Here is a 17986-nt window from a genome sequence, read left to right on the forward strand (position 1 = left end):
ATGAGTATGTGCACACCCTTCAGCTGGGGGCACCACTCACTCGCACATCCACACCCCCTTCCAGTCTCTGCAGAAAACCTACGTATATTTGTGTGCATGTGTGTGTGTACCTTTTTTTTTTTTTTTTATTTTTTTTTTTCAACGTTTATTTATTTTTGGGACAGAGAGAGACAGAGCATGAACAGGGAAGGGGCAGAGAGAGAGGGAGACACAGAATCGGAAACAGGCTCCAGGCTCTGAGCCATCAGCCCAGAGCCCGACGCGGGGCTCGAACTAACGGAGCGTGAGATCGTGACCTGGCTGAAGTCGGACGCTTAACCGACTGCGCCACCCAGGCGCCCCTGTACCTTTTTTTTTTTTTCCAAGCCATTTGAAGACGGAGGACAACAGGATGACGCTTCAGCCATAAGTGCTTCCCGGGGTGACTGTCACTCCATTTCACACCATTTCAGGAAATTTAACACTGACGCAATAATACTAACATACGGTCTGTTCTGATTTTCCCAGTTGCCCCTAAAATGTCCATTTTAATTGCTTTCTTCTTGATTTTGTGTAGTTTTGTGTTTCATGTGTCATCCATTCTGGGATCAAACCTGCTGTTTAGTCAATGTGACCCTTTAACCTTAACCTGCCTCTTCAGGGAGGAAGTGCTTTCATGACATTCACATTTCCCAGGTGCCTCATAGTTTAAACTTGCCTGACCGTCTCTTCCTGATGGGACTCAGCGTAGGCATTTTGGGCAAAATACTGCCTGGGTGGTGAGGTGTCCTCAGCGTCCTCTCAGGAGGCTCCGAGTGTTCCTTTGTGTCATTATTCGTCCTGTTAAGTCCGGTCACTCGGTTGAGAAGTTCGTCAAGAGTTTTCTCCTCTAAAGGTACCTTTTTCCTTTATTCTTAACGTAATCCAGATATTTCTGGCACCAAAGGGTGTTTATGGCTGCCTGTTGTCAGTTTGTCCAAATTCCATGTGAGACTCTGCGTGAGGTCTGTTGGCGTTCACATCGGTGTTTCATGTAGGCTGGGTGGCCTGGCTCAGTCACGGCAGCCAGCGCAGGGATTGTGTCTCAGAATGAAGGGGATGTTAGGTGTTCGCTGTGTTTAAGGCCAGGTGGGTAGAGTGGGGTCAAAGCCTGAAAGATGATAGCTCTTGAATATAATCATGAGTGAGAATTTTTTAAGTGAGTATATTTAAAAAAAAATTTTATTCTGGTAAAAATAAACACATAAAATTTACCATGCTAACCGTTTTTAACAGTATGGTTTAGGAATATTAATTTTTATTTACTTTGGAACAAATTTCTAGTACTTTTTCATTTTGCAATTTAATCCTGCAAAATTAACATTTGGCACAGCGGTTGGCATTTCAGTCACTTCTGAGTGATCAGAAGAACGCTGAGTACAAAAAGAAACGGGGTCTTAGGGAGGATATATCAGGCAAAGCAGACCTGGTCTGGGGGTTTCTTAAAGGATTCTCTGAGGAAGCTGAGACTTTAAGAATAATAGCAATTAACTGATAACGTGACGCTGAGAGTGTCCCTGGTAGGAGTAGCATGTGCAGAGAGGCCCTGAGGTGACTGAGCTCGGTGAGTCCAGGAACCTAGAAGAAGAACACTATGGCTGTAGAAGAGATAAAGCGTGGAAAGGCTGGCAAGGGATGCAGAAGGCAGTTCACATACAGTTGGTAAGGATTTTGGACCTCTTTGTGAGTGGTGGGAAGGAATTAAAGCAATTAATGTAAGCAAGACAGTGATGGAAACAGACTTTTTATTTGGAAAGAGATCGTCGTAGCTGCAGCATGAAGAATGAAGGGAAAAAGAGCAAGAATAGGTTCTGGTGAGCCCGCGACGGGGCTGTTAGGATGCCTGGACGAGATGGTGATGGGCTTAAGGAGATGGGCAATAGGTGGAGATAAGCGGAGCGGTGCCTGGTGGGAGCACACAGGTGGAGCGCATCTGGAGTGATCAGTCGTTGAGCCAGTAGACCCAGTGGGTTGCATTTCTTGGCAGAAGGTACGTGTGGAAGGTGGGAGCTGTGATTGAGCAGGAAGGAATAGTCCCATTTCTATCTGTTTTTGTTTTTTGAGAGAGAGAGGGTGCAGATGAGCGAGGGGCCAGGAGAGACGGAATCTCACAAGGGGCAGAGAGAGAGAGAGAGAAGCAGGGCTCACCCAGGGCAGGGCCTGTGCTCACGAACCGTGAGATCATGACCTGAGCCGAAGTCCAAAGCTTAACCGACTGAGCCACCTGGGCGCCCCTCAGGTTTCTGATTTGAGCCTCTGTGCTGCTGGTTTTCTCTGAGGGGACCTGGGGAGGGACGGAAGAAGTAGCGGCGGGTGCCCCACGTCCCTCTGCCTTTTCCCCCAGATTCCTAACTATCCTAGCTTTTGTTTGGTTGCCTGTAACAAAGTAATAATAGTAACGTGCCTTGTTTTGTCTTTACGATGGGAACAGTACCCCCGCTTTAAAAGGCTTCTCGTAAGGATTGCATCAATAAACCCAGCACAGCCTCTGACCCGTAGAAATGTTAAGGTTGCTCTTGGTGTTTTCCTGGACTTTGAAAGTATCTTGTTACGGAACGTTCCAGTGTACACAAAAGCAGTCTGATACAATTCTTCTAGTTTCTGGTACTGCAGAACAAGCCACTGCAAAATTTAGTGGCTTTCAGCAACAGTCATTTTATTGTCTCTCACAAGCCCTGTGGGTAGAGAATTTAGAAAGGCCTCAGCTGGTCGGTTCTGTGCCCGGCCTGGCTCCCGTGTGGTTGTAGAGGTGGCAGCTGGAGCTTGGAGCAGCCAGGCTGTGCGCGTCTGCACACCTGCCTGTCTCACCTGGCTCGGCTGCGTCTCCGCATGCCTGTCCCCCTCCTCCCCTCTCCGTGTGGCTCCCTTCACGGGACAGTTTGGGCTTCTCAGAGCTGGGCGGTCTCATAGCGTCTGTCCCGCTGCTCTGTGCTGTTGACCAGCCGCTGAGGTCAGCCCAGACTCCAGAAGAGGAGAGCCGAGAACGTGCATACATGCCTTTCAGACCCTCATGATGGTGAAGCCCGGGTCTTATGACCCAGCCACAAACAATCCTCGCCGTTTCAGTCCTGTTCTGTCTGTCCCCCATGCTTGTTCCTGGAGTGTCTAAAGCAAAATTCGGGCACCATATTGTTTCCACAATAATACTTCAGAATCTAACGGGTGAAGACTTTTTGTTTAACCTACGTGCTCACTAATAATTCTTTGATACATCCGATGTCCGAACCACATCCATAGGTTTGAGGTATAAAACCATTACGGATTTTCAGTATAACCACATGTAGCGTGTTCCTGTCTCATCTGCACAGGGATTGTTCGCTGCCAGCCCAAGTCACATGTTAGGATCACACATCCTTTCTTTACCTTTGTAACTTTTCTGGAATCCACGATTGCCACGTTTTTGTCATTTACTAACCTTCTTGCAACTTTTTTCACATTCTGTGTTTCCTCCAAGTGCCTGTGCGCGGGTGTGGGTCTGTCCCTTACCTTATGTGACGGTGAGAGGCAGTAGGAAATAGCGGATGTGAAGTCGGAACAGCAGAGTCTGGTGTGAATTCTGTTGTCTCCTGTTGCTGCTGTCCTCCAATGGGAGTCCTCGTCTGAGGTTCTGTTCTAACAGCACGGCTGATAGGACATCTGCAATGTAAGCTGTTTTGTTGAAGCTTGGCCCCCCTGTAAAGCAGATGACCAGCTGACTTTTTACTTAGAAACCTCCAAGGGTCAATTTCTGAAGATGCGTTTTGTTGAGTCGATTCAGATCTTTCAGGAGAAGGTGTTGAGACCGTACCATGGGCTGTGGGTCTAGCTGCCGGTCTTCCAACACAGGCAGGTCAGAAGGATGCTGAGGAACTGTACACCCTGTTTTCCTGGTGGAGCGCGTGCCCAGATCTTCCCTGTTCTGCTGGCAGGCGGCGTGGGGAGGATGTGGGGTCTTAGCACGTCTCACGCACGACTCCCAGCACTTGGGTTTTGGGCTCTGCTGTGGCCCCAGTTTCCATGGTCCAGCACTTTGAGGCCTCCCGTTCCTGGTCTTTGGAGTTCGCCAGACAGATACACTTCCCTTCTCGTTAGCGCACCTCTCTGAAAAAGGTTGATTCTGACTTTGTGCCCTCTCCTGGACAGTTACCATTCTCTACTTCCGTTCTTGATAAACGTGGTTGGAGAGTACAGGCAGTCAGATATCTCTTGGCCTGTGCTGGTATGGATAAATGATTGACTAAACGGGTGAGAAGAGGCAAGTCTCTGGTGCAGAAGAATCCCAAATAATGTGTGTGGACGCACCGCCCTGAAGGAAGTGGACTCCCACTGCCTACCCCTAAAATGCGAGCTGGGCACGTCGACTTATTTGCAGAGTGCAGTACGGAAAAGGGCGAAGGATTACAACCCCATGGTGGAAACCCTTCCAGACACGGCGTAAGGCCTGGTGGTCAGCTTCGCATCCCGGTGGTGAGGGGGCCGACAGTGTGTACCCTTGATGGGACCAGTGGGGACCATGCTTCACCTCTGTCGTCTTCTTCCCCCAAATACATTGACTTAGTCTAATCGCCATAAAAATAACAGACTAGTCCCCCATTGAGGGGTAATCTACAAAGTTCTGGGTCACTAATTCTCAAAACTGTCCTAATAGGAGAGGGGTATTGTGGTACATAGAACTCCCTGGACTTACTGTCTGTGCAATAATTCTGTAAATCTAAAACTTCCAAAATAAAAGGTGTATTTTTTAAAGAATTTGTTAAAACTCATCCTGTTTATAGCCAAATATAGCATTAATCTGGATCATTTATTCTGGGAACCCTTAACAGAATCTTTTTAAGGATTTACCGACCTTAGAGCATCAGCTAGAGCTGACACAGAGCCCCGTGTTGAGAGGCCTTTCTCTTCTTTGCTAGGAAGACGTGTAAACCTCAGAACCCCCCAAACACCTGTTCTTTCAGTATCCGAGCAGCATAAGTACCTCTCCCTGTGTAATTTTTTTTTTAACATTTATTTATTTTTGAGACAGAGACAGAGCATGAGCAGGGGAGGGGCAGAGAGAGAGGGAGACACAGAATCTGAAGCAGGCTCCAGGCTCTGAGCTGTCAGCACAGAGCCCGACGTGGGGCTCAAACCCACAGACCATGAGATCATGACCTGAGCGGAAGTCGGACGCTCAACCGAGCGAGCCACCCAGGCGCCCCTACCTCTCTGTATAGAGCAGCACTCAAGCCTGTGGCCTAAGCCCAGTGCTGACACCTGGTTAAAGTCCTCGTAAGAATATAGGCGGATCATGGGGCGCCTGGGTGGCTCAGTCGGTAAGCGTCTGACTTCAGCTCAGGTCATGATCTCGCGGTTTGTGGGTTCGAGCCCCACATCGGGCTCTGTGCTGACAGTTCAGAGCCTGGAGCCTGCTTCAGATTCTGTCTCCCTGTCTCTCTGCTTCTCCCCCACTCACACTCCGTCTCTCTCTCTCTCTCTCTCTCTCTCTCTCAAAAATAAATAAACATTGAAAAAAATTTAAAAAATAAATAAATAAAGGCAGATCCTTGTATTGCAAGTTCCCTGCAGTTCCCTCCCAGAACGGGGGCAGGAGTGGGGGTGTCCAGGCAGCCTCCTAGTTACGTTCACTGTGGAGTTTGTGCCTCTTGGTGTTTTTTTTTTTTCCGGCAGAGGAAATGTTGCTGAAACATCTACCATCTTGAAACTGGAGCTCTCTTACTGGTTATTTTCTCCTCCTCTGGAGTTCCCAGAGTATGATGAATGGAAGTGTCCACACTTTTTCAGAAATACAAGTTGTAACTGGGAAACGGGTGACACTTACTTTGTGTGAGCTATTTTTCATAACATTGGAAGTTGCTTAGTATCCTTGTACAATGCAGTGAATAAGGTCTGAGTCTTCAGGAAATGGTTCTGTCATGGAGCCTTTTGTGGGTTGCTGGTGTGTAAAGTACCTGAGTAATTTTTCATTGGTCGGTAATGTTCACCTGCTTCCCTCTGGTTCACTGACATGATCTCAGATGACTTTTCTCTAACTCACTGTCCATTGGCTTGACACTTGAAAATACTCCTCTCTGCTACAAATTTGAAAATTGCAAAACGTATTTCCTTGTCTGAGTTAATTTGGAATATCACAGTGTGTGAATGGTAATAATAACAAACCCTTGGGCCCTCGCCGTAGGTCGGCCACTGTTCTGAAGGCCGTGTGTGTGTGTGTGTGTGTGTGTGTGTGTGTGTGTGTGTTCACCCTGCGCAGAGCGCTCCTATAGCTCGCGCGTGAGGAAATTGAGGTGCGCGAGGACAGTCACTGTGTGGTAGAGCTGGCTTCAGAGCCTCCGCCCTAACCATTGTTCCCACTTTCACACTTTCTTCACTGGGTCTTACACAGATTGTTAAGGGACTCCTTCATAATAATGACCTGGAGGCCCACGGGTCACTGGCCCGTGCCACGTTGTGGTTCAGGCGAGTAGACTTCTGCATACGCACGATCCCGTGAAGTTGGAGAAGTAACCATCCTAATATAAAATTGGATGCAAGGGGTGTATCACTACAGCTTTTTGTGATGGATGGAATTCATGGTTTACTCGGAGTCTGGTGGCTTTTATTTCCAGCAGGTGTCCATTTCATCTTTTCTAAAAGCAGAATTGACCTCAGATGTGTTTGGTGACTTGTTTTTTCTGGTGGGTAAGGAGGCTGAAGTTCTTCCCTGTCTTTCCTACAGAATACTTCGAACTTTGTGCAGAAAACTAAGACTTCCGGAAACTTTTCATTTCCACCACTTGGCACACCTCACTCCAGGCTTTGTTGGCGCTGACCTGATGGCGCTCTGCCGAGAGGCAGCCATGTGTGCGGTCAGTAGGGTCCTGATGAAGCTGCCCGAGCCGCGGGCCGACCCTGAGATGGAACCTTTGCTCTCCAGAGGAGGCCGGGGAGACGGGATCGGAACGAATCCCACTTCCGAAGCACAGGAGCTTTCCCCGCAGGTGCCGAACCTGTCCTTCGTGTCGGCCGCCCAGCAAGCGTCGGTATGGTTGAGGTTTATGATTTATGTTTTATTGGCATTTTATCCACAGACTAATTATCAGTCACACCCAGAATGTCTGTAGCTTCAAAAGTACAAATTGTTTTACTTTTTTAGCTGATCCTGAATAAATTCCTTTTACGGTATTGATTATGAGGCTCTGGACCAGGGGTTGGCAAGCTGTGGCCTCCCCGCCGCCTGCCTATCTTGTAAACTGAAGTCGTAGCCGCACTCCTGTATTTACATGTGGCCTCCCTGCCGCCACACTTCATAGCGGTGCCCCCACAGGGGTCCCTGGCGCGCGACTGTGCGGCCCACAGGCCTGCGGTGCACACCCTGCAGACCTGGCCAGAGAGAGCTGGTCGGCTGCTGTAGGAGCGCCGGGCACTCGGTTGTATTTCCTGGTCACCTTCTGGTCAGGTGCGCCGGGACGATCCTCTGGCGCCCTGTGTCCGTGAGCCGGCGCCGCGCGGCTCTGGAGGACAGTACGTGCGTGAGGGGCACTCGTGTGTCCAAGGTCAACGCTGCAGCTGTGAGCTCTAGGAGTTCATACTTTGTGCGCGGGCTTCATACGGCCCTGTCATCGAAGGAACGAAGCATAAGCGACCATGGCCTGCCCGGGCCACACAGCTGCTTCCCAGAGCAGGTCCCAGTCCGTGGTTGTCAGATGTCTTTTTCCTCCTCACTCACTTGGAGCCACAGTCCATCTGTTAAAAAGAATAGTAAGCGTATTCCTCATACGAGACACACAGAAGTTAGGACTTGACAGACTGACTCCGGGTTACTTTCCTCCCACCTTTATAGTCTCCTCAGAACAAGGAGTCTGTTTGCCTCCAAAGCTCAAGGCTCCACGTAGTGCCCTTCGAGGAACCTTGTTTTGAATTCTACTGCCACCAGAGTAACTTTGTTTGAATTTCATCAAGATTCAGCTGCTTCGTGATTATTTGTAAATGAAAACTGGAAGAAATAGTTGCAGAGATGACTGTTACCAGCTGCCCGTGTTTGCCACAGCTGGCCCTTGTTAGCACACGGACGTCCTTGTCCTGTATTTGGTTCTAGTCCCTGGACCTTTCCTCGGCCAGATCTTCATCTACACAGAGTAAAAGAAATGGCTTCTGTCAGTGGAGAAAATTGTGAAAATCCACAGTAGTTCATTATAGCTTAAAGAAGTATTGCAGTAATAATTTTTAAAAGCACAAAAATAAGTTTTCCAACAAATATGCAGTTTTTCACTTTTCCCTTCGATCGCTCCCTTTAAGGATGAATTGCAAAGGCTGCTGGTGTTGCTGCGAAACCAGGACCCCCTCTCAGAGGAGCGGCTGCAAGGGCTGCGCATTGAACTGAATGACTTCATTGTTGCTCTGTCCTCCGTCCAGCCCTCGGCCAAAAGGGAGGGCTTTGTCACTGTCCCCAATGTGACTTGGGCAGACGTCGGTGCCCTGGAAGATGTCAGAGAGGAGCTCACCATGGCCATCCTGGTAGGTGTGTCCGCCGTGGAACGGCGCTGGCCCATGTGACAGGTGCAGGTGGGCTCGACTGTACGTTTTCTCTCATGTGTTCTGCTGTACTATCGTTCAGCCTCCAGCAACCTGTTTTGTTCTTTCGAAGTCTGTTTTAGGCTCATTCAGTGGTTGTGCTTGAATTCTGTGGCAGTGAATTAAAAAAAAAAGTTGGGTTTCAACCAAGAGCCGACCATTTGAGAAATATTCTCTCAACTCGCTCCCACTCCTGTGGGTCAGAGAAGTTTCATAAAAGTCTGGATCGATTTTCGTTCACTCTTGCTTTTCCACTTTACTGATCTTTAATGAGGAACGATCTGCATAGAGGTGTGTAGCTGCTGGGAGAGGAGCAGGTGCAGGGGCTGGGCGTGCCTGGCTCCTGACCACGGACAGCACGGCCTCTCCTCCATCTCTAGGACACCTTCTGAAAGCTTCGTAGCCTGGAAGTTTGGGTAGTTTTTTTAAAAACCTTGATTTTAAGATGCGGAAGGTATTGTGTCTTTATGTTTGAAGTGCTTTCAGAACTTACGTTTAGGTGTGATTTCCTCATGAGCAGGGACTTGATTTATCACCACGTACCCCGTGCTTGGCGCGGAGGTAAGCACCCTGCCAGCACTGTTCTTACCTCTGGACCCCATGGTCACGGTGGCAGCTTGCATCTGGAGAGAACGTGGACGCGCAGTGTGAATGGACATTCGTAATGGATCAACTCTGGCGTTGTTTTTTACAGGCACCGGTACGTAACCCCGATCAGTTCAGAGCCCTCGGATTGGTGACCCCAGCTGGAGTCCTCCTGGCGGGCCCGCCCGGCTGCGGGAAAACGCTGCTGGCCAAGGTGCGCTGAGTGCAGCTGCGGGTTTTCTCCCCTGCTGTCTCGTCGGGTCCTGGGAATTTAGCCTACGTGTTAGAGTGGGCTAGTTTTACATAATTTCTCTCACAAGGTCGTTTTCGTAAGACTGACAGTTTTCAGGAATGTGTCCCGCTTTTATTTTAATTACAGAAGGTACATCATTGGACATTTGTGAAATAAAAAAATTTTTTAATTTTTATTTAAATTAAATAAATAGAGAGAGAGAGTGCAAACAGGGGAGGGGCAGAGAGGGAGGGAGACACAGAATCCCAAGCAGGATCCAGGCTCTGAGCTATCGGCACAGACCTGACTCGGGGCTCAAACCCGCAAACCGCGAGATCATGACCTGAGCCAAAGTCAGACACTTAACTAACTGAACCACCCAGACACCCCCATGAAAGAAAAAGTTTTTTACATGAGCCATGGCTCCATCAATTTTAATATAGCAAGTATCGTATTCCCTGTAACTGTGGCTTTTTAACGAGTACTATCGCATAGTTGTAGTAGCTGACCTTGTTTTCTGCTTTGCTGTAGTTATTTATAACCTAAGTGTTTTCTTCGCTGTTCCCTATAATTGTTATTTTAAGAATTTTTTTTTTTTTGGGTCACCTGGGTGGCTCAGTTGGTTGAGTGTCTGACTCTTGGGTTTAGCTCAGGTCATGATCTCACAGCTTTGTGAGATCGAGCCCCACATCAGGCTCTGCACTGTCAATGCAGAGCCTGCTTGGGATTCTGTCTCTCCCTGTCTCTGCTTCTCCCCTTCCTGGGTTGTCTCTCAAAATACATAAACTTTAAAAGAAAGAAAGTGAAAGCCAACAAGAATAGTCTTTAAAGCCCACTGGTAATTTTTAAAATGCCACTTAAGAAGCGTAAGAAACCATTTTTGCCTCCCAGACCGTCAAAGGTTAAAAGCAATGTTAATGGCTGTCACTCCTTCAGTGTGTGCAAGATAGACACTCAGGCGACAGGGTAGAATCCGCACAGACGGTCTAGAAGGCACTTTGGTAAGGAAGCAGATGTGATCTGGTAATGGGTCATTTTGATCAAGTGGAACAGGTCGAAAGCTTTAAAAACATTCCTTTTATTGAAAAATTACTTAGAAGCGCGTTCTAATAAAATGACTGGTCGAGGTACAAAAATTTAAGTACAGGACTATTCAATGTAGTGTTGTTTCAGTGGGGGTCATTTCCGTAAAGTATAGAATACCTTTACGATAGAATTCTACACAGACATTGAAAATACAGACGTGTGCATATATTGGTATGGGAAGATGTTTAATATTGCTATGTGAGAAAAGCACTTTTAAAAAGCTTGTATTTGTCAGAATTCATGTAAAAGTTATGGTACACGTTATCTTGACATCCGCGTCACGGAAGAACATCGAGAAGGGCTGACAACAAAATGAAGCAGTGGCTCGTAGTAGGTGGAGGAGAGAGGATTGTAAATTATGTGTCTCCCTTTTGCTTCAACAATTTTCTAAAAGTTTGTTTTGAGAGAGAGCGTGAATGGGGGAGGGGCAGAAAGAGAGGGGGAGAGAGAGAATCCCAAGCAGGCTCCATGCCACCAATGCTGAGCCCGTCATGGGGCTCGATCCCACGAATTGTGAGATCACGACCTGAGCCGAAATCAAGAGTCAGCGCTCAACCGACTGAGCCCCCCAGGCGCCCCGTGTTAGCTGTCGTTTTCAATGTCTGTATGATGTTCCACCTATAACTTACTTAGCCTTTGTCAACTTTTTAAATTATTTGAATTACTCTTAACTTAGGAAATTAAAAGTAAGGACTTTTTAGGAAGTACTGCAACAGCCAAATAATTTGTGAGTGCTCCGTAAATAATCAGATACCCACAGTGCCATTTGCTCACGTGTGTATTCATGTGCACGTGTGTAATACATACATGAAGTTTTCCTAACTTATTTGTACTGATACTACTGAGTTTCCTTGCTTAACGCTTCCAGTACTCTTGCGAGGCATTGCTGTGAGGGGGGTGGGAACACCGGCAGAGGTAGTTCTCTGTTTTCTTGACAGCAGTTTGGGAAGAATGTAGCCCGAAAGAAGGTCCTGCACGTGAACATGTCAGTTCACCAGGTGGACGCAGTTCCCTGGCCCGGGTGCCTTGTATCGTTTGTTTTTTAATGAGTTACATTTGCCTTTGAGTAGCCCTGCTCCTGGCAGAAAGGAGACGGGTTATTTGAAATCCATGGATATTGTTAGATACCAGAGCAGATTATCCTCCTGTCCCTGCTCCTGCCTCCCCTCACTGTCAGCAATTTGGCACCTGTCTGTGCAGTCAGCTTTCTGGCACCTTGCTCGTCCAGAACAGGGAGTCTTACCCGGGACTCCACCGGTGGGCCTCAAGCCCACTGGATGCGGGCGGTGTTTTTTCCAGGGAGAGGGCTCACCACTTTCTTCAGATGCTCCAAGAGGTTCATGCCTGGAAGAATAGAATAGTAGAAATAGTAGAAAATGCCCTCGAATGGCAGAAGCGAGATGTTACCTTGGGAAAGTTGTGGATCCGCGTGCTGGACAGAACCTGGTTAGAAGATGAGGGTTTGGGCTTGGTCTTCCTGCTTTGGTTCACTCACCATCGCAGTGAGTTTCCTATGCGCGAGGACATAGGAAGTCCATGAGCAGCAGAAAGTGCAGGTGTGTGATTCCCGGAGCCAGCACGCTGTGGGTTGGTGACTAATAAACGTCATCTGTCACCTGGGACACTGGCGCGGACGCAGGCAGCTGCTGACGCCGCAGGTGAGGCTCATGGTGACGTCCGGGAAGAAAACGTACGGTAGGGTCACCGTGTCCCACGTAGGAGACGTAGGAGACGGGGAAGATCTCCGGCAATTTCAGGAAATGCCGGCGGTCACGGTGGGTTAAATCTCACTTACGTGACACGTGGAAGCCTGGAAGCTGATGCGGAGGAGTCACACTTGAGTCGATGTGCCCTGACTCTCCGTCACGCGCGGTGTTGGGTGGCCGGGAGGAGGAAGCTGAGTGGTGTGGGCAGCCCACGCGCGTCCCTCTGCCAGCGGTGGCCGCGGTGCTTGGCGCCAGCTGCGTAGCGGCCTTGACCGCCTGTTTGGCCCTGAAGCGGGGAGGGACCCCGAGAAAGCCAGTGGAACTGTCGTGTCCCAGACTACAGGCTGGTGAGCTGTGGTAAATATTTCAAGTTGTATTCAGGGATAAAGGCGAGTCCTAGGGAGACGATGTGATTGGCGTTCCTACAAGGGGACTCTGGTGAGTGGTAGAGGAGAGCGAGAGTGGAAGGGGACCGGTGAGGGTCGTCTCGTCCAGTCTCGGTGTGGTTTCTTTGCACATCCAGGTGGTCTGCGTGAGGGGTGGGTGGCGGAGGAGCAGAAAGCGTCGGACGCGGACATTTTGGCCTCAGGCTGACGGGACTTGGAGACGGATTGGATGATGTGACAAGGGTCAAGGGGGCCACCAGGGTCTGGGGCTAAAAGCTGTCGGAGCTGGGGACGTGGGGTGTGGAGGGAGCTGGGACAGATCCAGGCGTCCTGCTTTGGAAATGACGGGTTTGAGACATCAGGTCCGGAAGGAGATGCCGAGCTTCCTGTCGGGTGTGGCTCTGGAGCTCCGAGGCCAGGCTCCGGGGAGAGAAGGGACTCTGTTCCCTGATCCTTGGTGACGTATTCACATTTCTTCTCGGCACTCAGGTGACCTCTCTCGGGTTCTTTTACACGTACGACCGTGTTGGCTTTGAGCCGTGCAGTTTACTCGTTACTAAAAGTAATCTGTGAGCGCTGACCCGTGGCCAAGACGAATACTGAGGTTTTTGAATTTTGGTTTATGAGTGAACGATTGCTTTCATTGGGCAAGGCACGCTTTGCTGCACAGACTGGGATTTCACTGGAACTGCAAGCCGGGCTACAGACGTGTGTATGTAAGCATGTTTGTGTGAGCAACACCTTCACACAGATGGTCCACATCACCCTGTCTGGTTTCTCGTCTGAGTGATTCTTAGAAAGTTGTAGATGTTTCTTTGATTTTTCTTTTAACCCATTTCTCCTTTTCCTTTTCATCTCCTTCCTCTGATGAGAGAAACAGTATAAACTGCAAAAAGTCCTGTGTTGTCACAAATTACTGTTTACTGTAAATTTTTCTGATTTGTATCTTGGTTTTTTTCTCACTAGGCGGTTGCAAATGAGTCCGGACTGAACTTTATATCTGTCAAGGGCCCCGAATTGCTAAATATGGTAAGTTGTGGCGTTAGCCTTGGTCGTAGATGAGAACTAACGGCTGCTCCAGTTACGAGCAGAGCGTCCCTGCGTCCTGGAAACACGGGACGTTTTGGTGAAGTCTCCAGCGCAGGAGTGAAGACATTGCTTTGCTCTCTTGTACGAAGTGTGTTAAGTGCTCTCTTAACTAAGTCTCTTCAGCTCTGAGCCTCCCATTTTCCCTCCTGCAAAATGGAAATAATCAAAAAGTTGACATTGTAGGGGCTCCTGGATGGCTCATTCAGTCAAGCATCTGACTTCGGCTCAGGTTATGATCTCACGGTTTGTGGGTTTGAGCCCCGAGTCAGGCTCTGTGCTTACAGTGTGGAGCCTGCTTCTCTCTCTGCCCTGCCTGCCCGCCCCCCAACCCCCCAAATAAGCTTTTTTTAAAAGTGGACATTTTATTTTACTTTAAAAAAATTTTTAAAGATCATTTATTTATTTTGAGAGAGCACAGGGAGGGGCAGAGAGAGAATCCTGACAGGATTCGCACTATCACAGTGTAGGCCTTGAACTCATGAACCACAAGATCATGACGTGAGCCAAAATCGAGTCAGTTGATTAACTGACTCAGCCACCCAGGTGACACTTTAAAGTGTGTACTCTGAAAAATAAAATAAATAAATAAATAAATAAAGCGTATACTCTGTGCCGTGTATTCGTCAAGCACTCTACATATACAGCCGACCCTTGAACAACGCGGGCTTGAGCTGCGCAGGCCCACCTATGTACGGAGACTTCTCAATAAGTACAGTCCTGTAAGTGTATTTTCCTTATGATTTTCCTACTGATATTTTCTTCTCTTTAGCTGACCTGATGGTAAGAATTCACAGTTTGATACATAGAACACACAGCCGACAAAAGTCAGTTGACTTCATGTCGTAAGGCTTCCCAAGGTCAACAGCAGGCTATCACAAGTTGAATTTTAGGGGAGTAAAAAGTTACACGTGGATCTTCAACAGCAGGGTGGGTGGTCAGCCCCCAACCCCTGCCTTGTTCACGGTGACAGTCCTGTGAGATCCGGGTTATTGTTTCCTCTGATTCCTGATTTGCTAACAAGGAAACTCAAGTCTGGAGGTGTCACACACCTTGGCCAAAGTCCAGTGGCCCTGGGGGAGGAGAGCTGAGGTTTGAGCCTGGGCTACGTGACTCCCAGCGTGCTTGCCTCATCCTGATTGTCCGGTAGCTCACACGACTTGTCTCAAAAAGTAAGAGTACTCTGCGGGGGAGATGCTACAATACTATACAGTAACTCCTCTCTGCGTTCAGTTTATATGATATCAGATTTTAGAGATTTTGAATATTGTATTATCCCTTCGTCCTTATGAGAAGTAAAAACACCGTTCCGTTCTGTAACACATTCAGACAAAGAAGTAAAAGTAGTATCGTTTGGGGGCTCCTGGCTGATTCAGTCAGTAGAAAATGTGACTCATCTCAAGGTTGTGAGTTCGAGCCCCACATTGAGTGTGGAGCATACTTAAAAAAAAAAAAAGTATTGTTTGTTTCAAAAGGCTTTTTAAATTTTTTTTTTCAACGTTTATTTATTTTTGGGACAGAGAGAGACAGAGCATGAACGGGGGAGGGGCAGAGAGAGAGGAAGACACAGAATCGGAAACAGGCTCCAGGCTCTGAGCCATCAGCCCAGAGCCTGACGCGGGGCTCGAACTCACGGACCGCGAGATCGTGACCTGGCTGAAGTCGGACGCTTAACCGACTGCGCCACCCAGGCGCCCCTCAAAAGGCTTTTTAAATGTATCCCCCTTACCAGTTTGTATATGTTCCTATTGTATGTGTTACTTTCCTCCTAAAATAAGGATTTGTATTTAAGCATTTCCTGCGGGCTTTCTGCCTACGTCTTTACTTTCCTTGTGCTTCTTTTGCCTTCCTGGCAGAGGAGGTGAAGGGAGAGGATTGTTGCGGGTGAAAGCCGGGAAGGACAGTTCTGCCTGACAGTGAGGGGCCCTCATCCCCAGCCAGAGCTGGGTGTTGTCTCCGGAATACCAGAGCCGACAGAGGCTGTAAGCAAGGGCACAACCTTGCTTCACATTCTGAGGATCTGTTCCAGGCTCGTGAGAAATTAGGAAGAGTAACGTATCTGTCACCCAGCGAAGCCCCTGCAGATCTTCCCTAACCACGTCCCCTGTTCTCTCTCCCACAGAATTTACCGTAATCCTGAATTTGGTCTTTGTTCTGTGTACTTTCTGCTTTTACTACATATGTATATTTATCCCTAAACGGCATGTAGTATTACTGTCCGTGTTTCAAAAATGTTTAATGAGGCAGTTGGAAATTTGAACACTCATTGGATACTCGATGTTACGACAGTAATTTTTTTTTTTAATTTTTTTTTTCAACGTTTATTTATTTTTGGGACAGAGAGAGACAGAGCATGAACGGGCGAGGGGCAGAGAGAGAGGGAGACACAGAATCGGAAACAGGCTCCAGGCTCTGAGCCATCAGCCCAGAGCCCGACGCGGGGCTCGAACTCACAGAGCGCGAGATCGTGACCTGGCTGAAGTCGGACGCTTAACCGACTGCGCCACCCAGGCGCCCCAAGACAGTAATTTTTAAGGGACCGGTGAAGCAGGTGACGGGGACGGGAGCACACTTACCCGGAGGAGCACAGACTAACTTGTGGAAGTATGTGGTCACAAGACCTCGAGCAGTCTGGACACCAGCAGGGTGTCTGAGAACCGACTCAGTTCAGCTCAGTTCTGATGCTACCAGGACACGACATCCGATTCCACAGGCTGAGGACTCGGTCCTACAGGAGTGTCCCCCACCCCCCATGGCATACACCAGTCACAGGCCCCAGGCTGTCACCTGTGCTTCTGACACACCGACTACAGATTAGAGGCTCCAACCAACTCCTCCTCAGTTTTGATTAATTTGCCAGAGCAGCTGGCAGAACTGCCAGAAACACTTGTATTTACCAGGTTGTTGAAGGACATGATAAAGAAGAAGAATCAAGAGCAAAATGAAGAGGTACATAGGGCACAGTCCCAACCTGGAGTCTCATGGGCCTTGGGGCCTGGCTCCATGGTTCCCCAGGTCTGGAAGGACCAAAAACTGCCCTTAAGTTTCTGTGGAGCCATGATTGGCTGAGTCATTGACCTTTGTCTATTCAGTCTCCGGCCCCCTCCCCTGCCTGGAGGTGTGGGGGGGGGGGTGGGGGGGGGAGACACTGAAAGTTCCACCCTGTAACCATGGGGTTGGCCCTCCTGGCAGCCAGCCCCGCCCTCTAGTGGAATCCATATTAACAAGACCTCCACTCGCTTTTGTGGCTCTGCCAGTTTCCAGAAACTTTTGGGGAACACCAGGTATGTCTGAGAAGTACATTTAGTCATCTGAGTGATCAGATGTATATTTCTTGTAAATCATTAGATCGCAGTAATACTTATCTCTGTTGATGTGTTTACCTCTAGTTCATCGGTTTTCCGTGTGGCATTCCGCTGAATGAACAGAACCACACTTCTAAAAAAATCAGTTTCTTTCTTTCTTGAGGTTCAGATCGAACATTACATACATACATCCTTACTTTCATCAGTGAGCTATTTCCCCCGAGGGTATGTTCTCCGAAGGAGAATTGCTGTATCTTCACTCCTGAAAGAGAAAGTTTTGCCAGCTTTTTCCCCAAGACGGTTGTTGCTGTTACGCCTCCACCAGCGGGGAGTGGGGGTTCCCGCTGTCCCACATCCACACCATTCCTGCCAATCCGAGGACTGAGCCTTGTTCTCATTGTGTTCTGACTTGTTTCCTAGGGAAAGGTGGGGAGGAGGTCTGTGGCAGAGTCTGGAATGACTGGGAGAGATGAGGTGATCTGATGAGGAAGATAAACTTCTTGGGATTAGATAATGAGTTTGCTGTAGGGTGATTCAGAACCAAGGAGTCCAGAGACTTCCAGCAGACACAGGGATGTGAGCCCGGAGTTCAGGAGATTCGGGGTGGCACTGGAAACCCTGGGGACAAACAGTGGGGTCCCTGACCCCAGTAAAACACTGCTGGGGATGGGGAAGGAGGAGACTGGTCTTGTAAGGGTGGAGGACGCCCAAGACTTTCTGAGCCTGAACATCCAGGAGGCTGTTTCTTCAATCTTGTCAGTAACCACAGCGTATGAGAAACCGAAAGCAGGGCTTTGGGTTTGGCAACTAGAAGGTCATTGGTGACTTCAGGGAGGGTGTTTTCAATAAGGGTGTTTGCAAAAGCCAGGTTATCACGGTTGAAAACTGAAAGGCAAGTAAGAAGTTAGAAATGATAGCTATAGGATCCTTATTTGAAATATTTCATAAAGGCCAAGATAGTGGGATTTTCTTCTGTTTGCTTATTTTTAATCACTGTCACCTTTGTGAAGATTGATTTTTAATCTGTCCTTTTGAAATTGTAGGTTTATCTTC

The 17986-nt window shown here is 48.5% G+C and overlaps 1 protein-coding gene across 4 annotated transcripts in view; it reads left to right on the forward strand.

Moving 5' to 3' along the window:
- The window catches only part of NVL (nuclear VCP like), a 91573-nt gene that overhangs the window by 23386 nt on the left and 50201 nt on the right, over positions 1–17986 (forward strand). For 3 of the 4 annotated variants that reach the window (XM_040451958.1, XM_040451956.1, XM_040451959.1), the window contains 4 exons: positions 6713–7016; positions 8272–8490; positions 9242–9346; positions 13509–13571. In XM_040451958.1, coding sequence (XP_040307892.1) covers positions 6713–7016; positions 8272–8490; positions 9242–9346; positions 13509–13571 — 691 coding nt within the window. The remainder of the gene's footprint in view (positions 1–6712; positions 7017–8271; positions 8491–9241; positions 9347–13508; positions 13572–17986) is intronic. The other variant, XM_040451957.1, reaches the window with a different exon arrangement.

The sequence above is a fragment of the Herpailurus yagouaroundi genome, unplaced genomic scaffold (assembly GCF_014898765.1).
Source record: "Herpailurus yagouaroundi ecotype Mexico unplaced genomic scaffold, PumYag 205, whole genome shotgun sequence".
NCBI lineage: Eukaryota > Metazoa > Chordata > Mammalia > Carnivora > Felidae > Herpailurus > Herpailurus yagouaroundi.